Below are 13534 nucleotides of genomic sequence, written 5' to 3' on the forward strand. Positions count from 1 at the left end.
CACTGGCCTGGCCCATCTGGGGTCAGAGCACTCAGCCATGTGCTGAGAGGGCTGAAGATGGACTTGACATCGTCAATGTTGGACGCTTGTTTCTTTTTTCATTAGAATGGCCAAATAGCATGACTTTTTTTTTAGGGAGGATGCAACAGGTAGTCTGGGGTCACTTTTACTGGAAGTAACCATTCTTCATGCCACCCGGTGGAGAACCAGGCAGCGGGAGAAAAGCACACTCTATTTCCTCATTTCTTTCCCCTGTCCAACATTTTATACAGTTGTCTTAAAATTCAGAAATCTAACCTAATTTTAGGAATGTGCAGCTACAGAATAAAGTCATTGGCACCCATAAATAATTACGGCAATTGGCAGTAAAATTGACATTTAATTATAAACCCATCAAGGGTGTTACCAAAAAAAGTACCACCCCAAGATGCTTTGGTCTATTATATCTCAGTAAAAGTAAGGAGAAAAAAAGATGCTTTGTAAAGAAAAGGAAGTTCTATTCTTTTTGTGAGAATCTTATTTCACAGTTAATTAAAAAAAGAATTTATGTCTTTTTTTGGTCACTTGCTCAAGTGTTTAGCTTCTGTAGCCAAGACTCTAGGACAGAATATAGTTCTAAATTGGAACTATACCATAGAAGCATTCACGTTGTAAATATTTGCTAAAAATAGAATGATTATTATAGTTAGTTATCTTAAACATTCTTTTCTTTGAATTCTTACTGATAAAACACAATTATCGTCACTGGTTATAAAAAGGAGCTCAGGAAAATGGGATTTAAAAGCTGGTTTTGTTTAAAAGTCTTGATGTAACTCTTGTTAGAAGGATTTAGTGGAGTCTTTCAGATAACAGTGTTTTGACCCCAAAACTGACTTATGTGGAGGAGAGATTGCACCAATGCAAATTTTATCAACAAAATTGACACAACGTTTGCTAAGCTGGTTGCTCCAAAAATTACTTTCTATCATGATTTAAAAGGCACTTTTGATATTGCTTTCACTAATAAATATGGATCAACAACAGTTACTCAGACAAATCCATTACTACAAAGAAAGTCAATTTAAAAAGGTTTCTTCTCAGACTAAAAGTTATTTGACTTGCAATTGACACTGGATAACTCTGTTTCCAAATGCTTTACACAAGGAGCCAGAGTTGAAATGTTCACATTTGGTCCATTATGTTTTAAAGTGTTTTCTTCTTCAATAAGTTTAATGGTTTCAATTTTATCAAGCAATAACATATAAATATTTATTACCTGGAATTCCTTCAAAAATGATCATGGACATTCAGTGATCATTTCACAATATACACACATATTGAATCGTTATGTTATACACCTGAAACTAATATAATGTTGTATGTCCAGTTATATCTCGAAATACAAAGGAAAACTTTATAGCAATTTGGCATTGCCAACATCCAAGTTGACAATCAGTAGGTTCATGCAATAGAAGATGTTAAAAAAAAATTACCAAAGATAGACTCGTTTTTCTAAGATATATATGTGATTGTTCAACTTAGCTAATAAAAAAGAAAATGAACATAAAACTTTAAATTTCACTTTAAAATCCTCCTGAACAGAAATGCAAAAAAGCCAGACCTTCCTGGACTGTCCTCCTGAAAAATGACAAGGAGAAAATCTCTGTCATTCAACATCCTCCACCAAATGACTCCATTTTTTCTCAGGAACCAGGTTTCCAGGAGGGGTGCATGTGTGTTGGATGCGATTTCCAAATTTATTCCCACAGGCAGCCCTGCCAACCTGCTTGCAGGCCCTAAAATATGTCTTGTTAGGACCCATCTCACACACCAGCTCCCCACTTCCTGCCCCATCCCTGAAACACACTCCTCACCGAGCCAAGCCCAAAACTCCCTTTCAGAGCCTCTCATACAGTGTACACTTCCCCGTGTACCCTAAACCCTCCCCACCAAGTCTTTATTTCCAACTTTCTTGGAAGAAACCCACAGCTTGGGGTAGCACGCAGCTGCTCTATTTATGTTTTCCCTCCCTGTAGGATCAGAAGCAAAATCATTTCTGTCTCCTTTGTATCTCTTAACCATCTCTAATCCTGGGGAAAGCCGCAGTCGGGATTCAGAAGTGTAGACCTACAGCAAAATAGTAACACTGCGCTTCTTTTACATTCTACTTGATTGAAGTCAAAACTGCACTTTCTCCAGAACTTCAACACATACACAAACAGGTCTGTGAGCAACGCGATGACTCCGCATACAGTGACATGGGCTCTGTCGGCACGGCCCTGGCACATTCACGGTCCGCGATGACCCCCACCTGCGAGCTGCGCTTCAGACGAGCCCAGCTCCTGATCCACAGTGGCACCAGGGCACAAGGATCAACAACTTAGCATCAGGTCTGTGCGTCTTGATTCTGACACATTCATAAAACAATGTGCATTGGCCTTGGAGAGGCATATGACTTTCTTGTAGCTGATAACAGACTGTGAGAGCCAGAAAGGATTTTCAAGATTAGCCCTCGGGCCCCAGCTCACCTCAAGTGACAGGTGAAGACAGGCACCAGGAAGTCATGCCACCTGGTCAAGGTCACAGCTATGTGACCACCTACAGCTGGGTGCAGGACCTGAATCTCCTTATCCTCCAGTCCTGCAACCCATCCAAGCGTCATGTTCCTCTGTCTTTCTAGGGATGTTTGTCTCATGCTATGAAAATAAGCTTCCTTTTTCAAAACTTTCATGAACATGGTGGAGGAAGACAGCGTGGGAGCAGATATAGAGGGCAGTGCAAGGATGTAACAGCATTTGGATTTTCAGAGATACACAAGGAAACTAACCCACTCAGAGACAAAATACACGCACACAAGCCTAAATACACCTGCAACTTCAGTACCATTGTTTCTTGGCTGCCAAGAAGATAACTCATCTCCAAAACCCCAAGTTTTAAGTGAAGGGAGGTTCCTCCTGACGTTGGACAAGCCTCAAGTTACTTTTGACCCATTTCCTAAAATGTTTAAGGAAGGCATTGTTTATTAACTCTAAAAGAACAAGAAAAAAAGTTCATCATTTTTAATTATCTGGAAAGTCCACATGTGAGAGCCATCATTCCCTACACATGCTGAGTGAAAAACTTCCTGGTGGGGTTGACTGGAGGATGGAGTTGGAGATGGAAGAAACAATAAGAAACCAGTTGCTGGTGGTAGATGTTCTGGCTCTCCTCCTGGATTTGCATTTCCTTAATACTACCTTTCCCTGTAGTCTATGTATTAACTCCTTCCCACTCACATACATACCAGACACACACTCGCACACCCTTTTCTGAAAAGCTGAAGGCAGGGTCACCTGCCTCCTTTCCAGACTCAGCCCAACGCCTGTCTCTCCCCTCAGCCCCTCCCCTGTCCTCCTCCACGGATTCCTGCAGTGGTTATATAATCTGAATGACAGACTTCGGAGCTTAATTATCCACTCTCATAGTTGTTGAGATTTGCTATGCCTGGAAGAAATTTCTTTCCAACAACACAAATAATCTTGTAATCAAGAAACAGATCTTATACTTGTAGAATTTTCTTTTCTTTTCTAATAGCCTGCCCAGTTAAGAGCACAAGGTTAACAAATGGGAAAAAAAAAAAAAAAAAAAAAAAAAAACCTCAAAAGTGATTCACATACTATTTCTCCACTTATCATTTCCTCTGGACAGAATAATCAACTCAGGATATATCAACAATACGTGTTGGTGCTTTAATTTTGCCTTAGAGTCACGATGCCCCTAATTAGATCTCCGGGAGTCTTTTGAGAGGCAGACTGGCCTTTGGTTCTGTTTCAGATCATTCAAGGAGGAAAAAGAACCTGGAAATAGGGAGCAGAACTTCCAGGCAATGTTCAATATGACTTTGAAGTTGAATGAAACATTAATAACTTGGGATCCCATTCATATTTCATAGTGGTGCTTTCTTTGATCTTTCTTAGTGTGAATTTTTTGAGGTCAGGACCAGCTTTGTACAAGAGGCTATGATTGCGAGGCTAAACGCAGCACTGTGCATGGTAATGACCACCTAAACACTTACTAAGAACCTTCCTTTCTCTTCCTACTGCAGCCTACTCAACACTCATTAAAAGTCTGTCCCCTGGGCCTTCACAACTTGACAGCCATGCCTACAGTCGTGAACAGAATTTAAGAGAGTAGGAGGTGGTACATCCATCACATCCATCACGTCCTTTCAAAGTCCAAATCCCATGTGAGAGACAGACTGGCCTTGTTACACAGTCAAGCCTCCCCGTGCCCCCTTACTTTTTGCCAAGATTGTTCGTGTAGCTGGGACTTTCCGAATTCTTAAGGCATCCAAATCGTGAGGCCAAGCAGACTTAGAAAGGTGGGACTCATACACAGGGCACTTGGGACTGAGAATCTAACATCTTATAAAGAAACTGAAGGTAAGTACTTGTTCAAGAAATAAAAGGAAGTTTGCAGGCATTATAGAGGCTATTACTGGAGACTCGATAGACATTTTTATTCCAAATAAGTCCTTGTGGACTGTGCCATCTGTGGGAAATCTCAGGGCAGGTGTTTATATCTGGTATACACTGAAGAAATCATTTTCCTCCTACTAATTTGACTAATTTGTAATAGCATTTCTGAGTGTTTTCCTTTTTCCATGCGTGTAGTTTCTTTTATCTGCAATTAACAATATTCTAATAAAAGCATCGCAATTAAAAAAAAGAAATAAAAGGAAAACGTTGTATACACACAGTGAGTTTGGAATCACACTTTATTTTTTAATGTGATGCTACGCTAACCCTCATCTCCTCCCACCTCTCCAATATTTGGAGTCTGTGATATTTTGTTTCTTTATTTCATATGTTCAAATAAATTTCTCATTAAAACACAAACAAACTTAAGAACCATCTTTAAGGTTTTCATTAGTTTTTTTTTTCCTATTTCTCCTAAAAACAGCCTGGCTAATCTTTAGGGAGTGCATGTCAGGTACCAGGCCCCACCTAAGGGCTGAACCATATTGGCTCATTTAATCTTCAGGAAAATTTAAGAAGTGACCTGGTCATGAGAGCAAAGAGCAGAGTGTCTGGATCACAGAGCCTGCACACAGGGCCCGGAGCTATCTGCCTCACTGCATTTCCTGCCGCCTGTCACACCCACAACCCACACCCGCCTTTACAAGTGAGCACCTGAAGGCTTCCTGAGATGCTGTATGTATGTTGGGTAGCTCGCCATTCACACAACAAAGACGTCTCCGCCACCGGAAGACATTCTGACATTCCTCCCGAAAGAAACCATTTTTTTCCACGTCTCTTCTCATAGCTTTGGTTACATAAAGAAAAGTCGCTTCCTTGATTTTTTTTTTTTTCCTCAAGGAAGGCGAGGGAAGCTGTGGGTGGGCAGCAGACACTGAAATTGGGGCGGAAACACTCAGCCATAATCTGAATCTGATACCGGCTTTGACTGGTCCTTCCTGACTTTTCAGGGACATGACTTCTCGGGCTTGCGAGAATGTTCCACTGCCTACAGAATGCAGGGAGGCCAAACCCAGATGACCTGACAAGCATCTCTGTACTCTAATGGCTCCATCCTTTGAAGCGACGAGAAATGCTATTTTATCTCATTACCGAAAGTGGTCAGAGTCGGTGAAGTGAGAAAGATGGATCACGTTTTTTCCCTCAGCTATTCTGTTCTCATTCAAAAGCAAGGTACAATCAGCAGTCCTGGAAGCCTGGCCAAGAGCCCAAGTTAAAGAGGAAAAAGGAGAGAACATGTCTGTGTGCGTATACGTGGATGTGTGTACATGGATGTGTATGCATGCATGCGTGTGTGTATGTGTTTTAAGGAAACTTCTGCTTCCATCCCAATTCCAGACACATCCAAGCGTAGGAAGGTAAAAACAAAACAGAGTTCTGCTGGAGAAGTCGTATAAATGGAAATATTTTTAAAGTCATTTTTCATATAATTTAAAAGGAATTCCATCCAAATAGAAAAACCTGAAATGTCTAATAGAACATGCCATAAAGAGTGAATCTTTCTGCCACACCAGATGTTTAGAGCCCTTCCCGGAAACAGTCACTGTCTCTAGTATATCCTTCTGGATGTGTTTTGTTTGTAAGTAGGCATACCTGTCTCATTTTACGCAAACGGGGAAATAACACACGAGGTCTAAGCTGAAAAATTACACCAGATCTGATGATCGGGGCAGATGTGGGAGGGGCCAGGGAAGCCATGGTGCCCTGTGCCCAGTGCTTCAAGGGAACGCGGACAAAAGCAACGCCAGCAGCAGAAGCACTAATCTAAGGATCTGATTTAAGGCAAAGGCGGAAGGATGGATGTGGTTCTAAACTCTCTGTCCGGTCAGAACTGGTTCAGGAAGTAACTGAGCCCAGGCAGAGAGAGCTGCAGGAATGGCCCCAGCCCTCAGGCCATGAAGGGATGGGGTGACAGGGCCCCCAGTGGCCACCAAGGCCAGTCCTGCTCCCTGCTCCACAGGCCTGGAAGGGGCCCCCACACCACATCTGCAACTCCTATTAAGTACAAGTGAGATGATGAGTAACGAATGCTTTACGGCATAACCCTCTTTGTGCTGGGTACAAAATACATACTCAGAAAGTTTGGAGAACCTTCTCCCGAGAATGCAGGCTCCAGGAGAACAGGGGAGCTCCTGGCTTGTCAAGCATGACCTCAGGGGCCTACACCCAGACCTGGTTCTGCAGACACAAGAGCCCTGTGTTCAGAAGGGCACCACCCTTGATTTAACGCTTGGCTGCCACTGTCTCCAAATTCTCAATAAATTCTGAAGAAGAGACCCTACACTTTCATTTTGCCCTGGGCATCACAAACTATGTAGCCAGTCCCGCCAGGAACACTGCCTGTCATAGGGCAGGTAACCAATTTATTTGTCAAATACACATATGCATGAATTAATGGACGTTGCCTTAGAACGTGGGTCTACAGAACAAACCACCACATCATGGGAGGGGATAGCTCAGTGGCAGAGCACAAGCTTAGCATGCACAAAGTCCTGGGTTCAACCCCCAGTACCTCCATTAAAGAATAAATAAATAAATTAAAATAAACCTAATTGTCTCCCCTCACACAAAAATAAATAAATAAAAAGATAACATTAATTTTAAAAAACGGCGGGAAAGGGTATAGCTTAAGTGGTAGAGTGCATGCTTAGCATGCAGGAGGTTCTGGGTCCAATCCCCAGTGCCTCCTCTAAAAATAAATGAGTAAACCTAATTACCTCCCCCCTCATGAAAAGTTAAATTAGATTAAAGTTGAAAAAAAAAAAAAGAAAAGAAAAGAACAATCGCCTCCACTGAATTCTGGCCAGCCATCTGTTTTTGTAAGTAAAGTTTTATTAAAACACAGTCACAGCCATTTGCATCTTGTCCGTGGCTGCTTTTGCTCCACTGTAGAAGAACTGAGCACTGCATGGCCCATGAAGCCCAAAATATGTACAACCCAGCCCTTTACGGGAAAATGTTTTTGACACCTGCCTTGGAACACTGTCTCACATTTTTCTACCCAAATAACTGTAACAGCAGAAAAGACAGGGAGCCTTGTGAGACCCAGAGGGTAAGCCTTAAGCCACTAGCCATAAACAAGCTATTTTTTAGGTTTTTATCTTTAAAGTTTATGTGAATTTTGCATCTTGGACCCAAATATATTAATGTTTTAATGCAAAACAAAATTTTTAATCTACAATGATCTGGATGAGTCATTTTTATTCCTTGAGGTCCCCCATCCCCTGCCTCCACCCGAGCCCACCCACCTCCACACCACACAAGGACGAGTATGCAAAGGGCCCAAGCTCGAAAGTTTGTAAACTGAGGCCTGAGTTCCTGCTGCTTGACAGACCCAGTGTGAAAGGAAGGCTCCCACTGGATCTAAGAGGTCACAGAACCTCACCCCACACCCACCATCTCTCACCAGTCCAGATGCCCTGCTAGAGGAGATCCAACAAGAGCATTAAAAGTGGAATCCTGAAAATATATACAAGATCTTGTGGTAGCTCATGGTGAAAAACAATGCGACAATGAATATATATGTATGTCCATGTATAACTTAAAAATTGTGCTCTACACTGGAAATTGACACATTGTAAACTAACTATAACTCAATAAAAAAAATTTTTTAAACTATTATGTATAATTGTAAAATGATTATAAATCAATAAAAAATGTTAAAAAAAACTGCTATGTATAAAACAAGCTACAAGGATATATTGTATAACACAAGGAATATAGCCAATATTTTATAACTATAAATGGAGTCTAAACTTCAAAAACTGTGAATCACTATATTATACACCTCTAACTTATATAATATTGTACATTGACTATACTTTAATAACAAATATAGTAAAAGAAAAAAAAAGTGGGATCCTGACGTCCTTGCTCTTGACTGAATGTAACACAGGTCTACGCCCCAGCGCGCTGACTGTATTATTTTCCCCCAGGCAGTTTTCAGAAACTTTTTAGAGGGAGCTATTTTAGAACCCAGCTCTACCTGTTGGGAAGTTTTCAGACCTGGGACTTTGTCAGAGATTTTTTTGAAGGCCAGCTTCCTCATAGCAGTCAGTGGCATTTCATTTCTAACGTCAACAATTTGCAGTACCCCCTTGCCACTGTTAAAATCCTTCCTCTAGCCCACTGTTAGCAGCCACGCAGTAAGTCCTCTTTGGCTAGCCAGAGTGCTGCCAAGACAGTTTAGAAGATCCCTGAGAGGATTTTAGGGGTGTTTGCCTCTGATATCTGCACACACTCCTTTACATCACAGGATCTGGGGCTGCAAACGGTAGAAAAGGAGTTTCTCCTGGGCAAATGGCTCGCAAGGAAAGGCCCCAGGAAAGCAGGAACCCCAGGGAAGTCTCGGACCCTGGGAGAATCTCTGTGCAGCAACAGCAAAATAAAACTCAAGAATGACTCATAGAGATGTCAAGACACACTTACCTCTGGGGACTCCTACAGGGCGTTTCTTTATTTGTGTGGTGGGGAGGTTTACCTTTATCTATTATGTCTTTGTCCGTAATAAAATAATTCATGGGACCCCAAAGGACAGACATTGGAAACAGTGTGGCAAATCTGCACTCTGCTGAACATTTCCTTCCACTTGCTGTTAGTAAAATACTACTTAAAAATTGTAAGCTGTTGACAGTGTTTGTCACAAAAACCAGTATTGGGAACTCAGAAGTAACGATCCTGGTGAAGGGTGAATACAAGTCTCACTGGTGGTGTTGGGAGACCCAGGGGAAGGGCCTGTTATGGGTGAGCGCTCTTGGGAGAAGTAAAACCCCATGGAGGGTCATTTCCAACCCTATTCGCAACCCCTCTACCCCACGGGAACTGTGGGCCAGCAGCCCAGACCAAGCCCAGAGGAGGAAAGCTCCCGCGGCTCTAACAGGCTACTTCACTCTTCAGCTGGAAATTAAACCACCTAAATAACCACACACTTAGCACCATTAAGCCTCAGACAATAAAACTGATATACTGTGATGGGGAGGGGGGGTCATGGCAGGATCTCCCGGCTCACAGTTAGGTACCTCCACCCTCACCCTCAGCAACCTCTTCTCACCTTTCCTATTTCTCTGTAATACAATGAGATTATGATGAACATGAGAAACTTGGAATTACTCGATGTAGGAAAACTCATGCTATTTTCAACATGATTTCAAATAAAGGAATGACTTCACAGTTCAGCTTGAGAAGGTCTCTCTCTCTCTCTCAAGTCAGATGTAAAAATCACACACAAAAATTCCTCTTTTTTTTAGCATAAGTCTATCTCACTTTAGATAAATAACACACATGAGAATTGGATTTGCAACACAAGATGCTTACTCATATTTCAAAAGGGGGCACCGTTTGAGTTTCTTTCAAGGGGTAATTTCCCTATTTTGTTCACAACATGGTTTTAAAAGTCACCTCAACTTTTCAGAAGCATTCGGACTGCATTAAGCGATATCCACATGCATTTTTATGAAGGGTGTTCCCAAAGCCTTTCAAACTTCACCCTATAAATCCTCGCTGCTGTCTTTTTGCAGGGAAGGAAGGAAGGAAGGAAGGAAGAAAATAAATGAAGGAACAAATGTTTAAAATCTTCCTTCCATCAACACTGTCAATCATTCAATAGTAAATTCTTCCCAGTAAAATGTTGAAGTGCACAGCGCTCAGAACCATGGGGATCCCCAAACACAATAACCCTAGCATTGTTTTCCAGAGCAGAGATTTCTAAACAAAGGCAGGGTGTAGAAGTACAAGGTTGATGTAACCAGCAATATCCAGGTGCAAACACATCCCCAGGATGCACAAGGTATGAAATCTCTGCACCAAAAACCTGGATCACTGGCCCAGCGGAAGCCAGGACCATCTTCTGTATGTAGGTACCAGGCGGGATGCTGTAAGCATCTTCTAGTTTCCTAGTGTAAGAGTCAGCAAGAGTCAGGACTGAAGCAGGGGAGATACAGGGAGTCACAAAGTGGCCCTCACCAAAAGGCCTAGAGGTGCCAGGCAATAAGGAGGGCCACTTCTGCTTCCCTACCACGTGACAATAATGGCAGATGAGAGGCAACAGCCGCTGAGCACTTACACCTGCATTAACGTACCAGAACCTGTCTGTGACTCCTTTTCACTCTTAAAAATTCTGCCCCAAAAACCTTTTGTTTATGTAGGTTGTAACCACTGATGTTTACTGTATTATGAATTTAACTAGAGAAAAATTTTAGATACTTATTAATTCACTTAAAAATTATAACCAATCTATCACACATTAACAGAAATAACTTTTTTATGAACAGTAACAATACTTCACAAAGCAAAAAATCAGTGAGAAGAGAGGCATTGTTATACATTTTGGCAAATTTCCTTAATGCCTAACTCAACAGAAGACAGCTGGACTCTCCTAACTGCTTTTGTATTCAGTCTGTTGCCCTCTCCCAGGTCACGTTTGCCTCAAGAAAATTGGAACAGTCATGTGAAAAGGGCAAATAATATCACTGTGCTATTATGAAGATAGGTTTGGCTTTGTCGAACTCTGGAAAGTCTTCATGATTCCGAACGGTACCCAGACCACACTTAGAGAACCACTGCCTTACGAGTTTGGAACATTTATTACTTTCACTTTACATATGAGCAACCTGGCATCGGGAGGTCAAGGCATGGTCCAAGGACACATTGCTGGGACAGGTCAGAGCAGGTAAAACGCAAAGAGCATAATACCCTTGTTTGGTTGTTTGTTGCAAGGACTGACTGAGATCATGAATGTAAAGAGCTGACCATTCTGCTTGGTTATCACAAGCACTCAGTAACATGAGTATTTCCCATTGTGCAAGGGACAGTGGAAAAGCTAGGGAAACTGCACATTTCTGATGAATGACTCATTCGACACCAGCACACCAGCAAGAAAAAATAAAACTCCACTGCAGGTGTTGTCCAGAGCATGGACGCAGCCCCAGCCCTTAGGGTGAAAGCAGTGTCTTGCTGCTCAGAAACTCTGGGACCTTATTCCACCCTCCATTAGGGAAATGATGCAGCAGGCTGCACACATGTCACCTTGTTCCTTGGGAAACCTGAGCAAGCCAAGAGAGCTGCTCCATTATTTACAGCCTCCTTTTTACACCACGCTGTATTTACAAGGAACCCTCAACAAACCACAATAGTGCCTCCAGTCTGGGCAGCCAAACCTCTCCTAAGAACCAGCACCTGTGGTCTTCCTGCCTAAGTGCTCAGCTCTGCCTCTCTTAACCCGCATGGCGCTCCTGCCCCTGCCTGCCCAGGGCGCAGGTCACTTCTGTTTCTCCTTGGATTTGGGAAGCCAGCTCACTGAGGGTCGTGAGTTCAGCCCACTGCCCTCTCAAAACACTACCCTAAGCTGAAGGTGAGAACAAGAGGAACCTGGAGCTACTACTTCCGCCCAAGTGCGGCCACCAGGATCTCTCACCTAGAGCACTGCAAACTGGTCTCCCTGTCTCCACTTTGACACCCTCCTCCTACCCCACCCTTCTGGTCTCCACAAACAGCCAAAGCGAGCTTTTAAAGGTACAGAAGAGATAAAGTCAGTTCTCTAGCTTAAAACGCTCCGAAGGCTCCCCCACTCCATTGGAATAAAAACCAGTCTCCTTAACTTGGCTTATAACATCTGGCCCCTGCCTACTTTTCTCGCTACAAGTCCCTCCTCTCTGGCCTTTGCCCCTTCTGCGCCCACTACCTTCAGTGCTCCCCCCAGGACCACCAACAGCTCAGATGTCCCCTCCTCAGAGGCCTTTGCTGTGTGCCCTCTGTGGAGCTGCCTCTCCATCCCTCCATCCGGTTGTACCTGAGACTCCAGAACACTCACTCTCGGAAGTTACCTTGATTACTAGTGCATTTATTACTCAACTCCCTGCCTCCACATCCTCCTCCCAGACGGTAAGTCCCGGATAGCTTATCATCTACCTGGTCCCCGCGACATCTCCAGTGGCTGGCACCCTGCCTGGCACAAACTAAGCGCTCAGCAAACGGTCGAATGAATGAAGCGGCAGCGCTCGGTGGCCGCGAGCGTCCCAAGCCGGCTTTCCTGGTGCCCCGGGCGCGTCTTCATCCTCCGGGCGCCAGGACCACAGGCGAGCGCGGGCCAGAGGGGTGCCCAGCAGGGCCGGGCGGGACAGGCTGCTCCCCTACCCGGCCGCGCGCCCGGCCCGGCGCAGCATGTGCCTCCCGGGAGCGCGCACACACGCCCCCATCCCCCCGCTCCCCCGCCCCGGTCCGCCCCGCCGCCCCGCTCGCCCGCACTCACCATGGTGGCCGGGCCGCCGCGGCCCCCGGCCGGCGAGAGGTGAGCGCGGTGATGGACGCGAGGGCCAGAGGCGAGCGCAGGAGCCGGCGCGGCTGACAGGTGAGGAGCCCGCCTCAGACCATGGCTGCTTCCCACAATGCCCTCGAAGTGAAAGTTTGCAGACTCCTCCCCGCGCCGCTGCCCTCCCGCCCCTCCCGCCCCTCCTATCTCCCTCCTCCCTCCCCCTCCCTCCTCCTACCTCCCTCTTTCTCCCTCCTCCTACCTCCCTCTTTCTCCCTCCTCCTCTTCCTCCGTCTCGTCTCCTTCCTCCCCCTCTTCTTCCCTCCTCCCTTCTCCCCTCCCATCTCCTCCCCCTCCCATCTCCTCCCCCTCCCATCTCCTCCCCCTCCCATCTCCTCCCCCTCCCTCACGCCTCTTCCCCTCCTCCTACCCGCCCCGCCCGCGCCCGCAGCTGGCCCCGCCCCGCGCCGCGCTGGCCGCCGCAGGTGCGAGTACACCTGCGCGCGCGCCCCGGCGCGGGGCCTGCTCTGCCCCCGCGCGGGTGGGCCGGCCCCCGCGGGTTCTACGAGGGGGCTGCTTTCCTGATTCTGCCGTGCGAATGTAACATTCATTCATTCCACAAACGTTTCATCAGACCTGACTTGCGGGAAATGTCTTAGGTTGTCTTGCCCTAAACCGCGTAAAGGAGGGAGCCTTTGGCAGAGCCGGAACTAGAAGCGATTTCCTGCCTCCGATTTCTTTCTTTACATATGTAAATTACATAATATAACTGCAATCCGAGGACATATGTCAC

The 13534-nt window shown here is 44.9% G+C and overlaps 1 protein-coding gene across 1 annotated transcript in view; it reads right to left on the reverse strand.

Moving 5' to 3' along the window:
- The window catches only part of AP1S3 (adaptor related protein complex 1 subunit sigma 3), a 56909-nt gene extending 43996 nt beyond the window's left edge, over positions 1–12913 (reverse strand). Inside the window, exon 1 of the mRNA XM_032480343.1 lies at positions 12742–12913. Coding sequence (XP_032336234.1) covers positions 12742–12744 — 3 coding nt within the window. The 5' untranslated portion in view covers positions 12745–12913. The remainder of the gene's footprint in view (positions 1–12741) is intronic.
- Positions 12914–13534: the final 621 nt, after the last annotated feature.

Source organism: Camelus ferus, chromosome 5 (assembly GCF_009834535.1).
Source record: "Camelus ferus isolate YT-003-E chromosome 5, BCGSAC_Cfer_1.0, whole genome shotgun sequence".
NCBI classification, from domain to species: Eukaryota; Metazoa; Chordata; class Mammalia; order Artiodactyla; family Camelidae; genus Camelus; species Camelus ferus.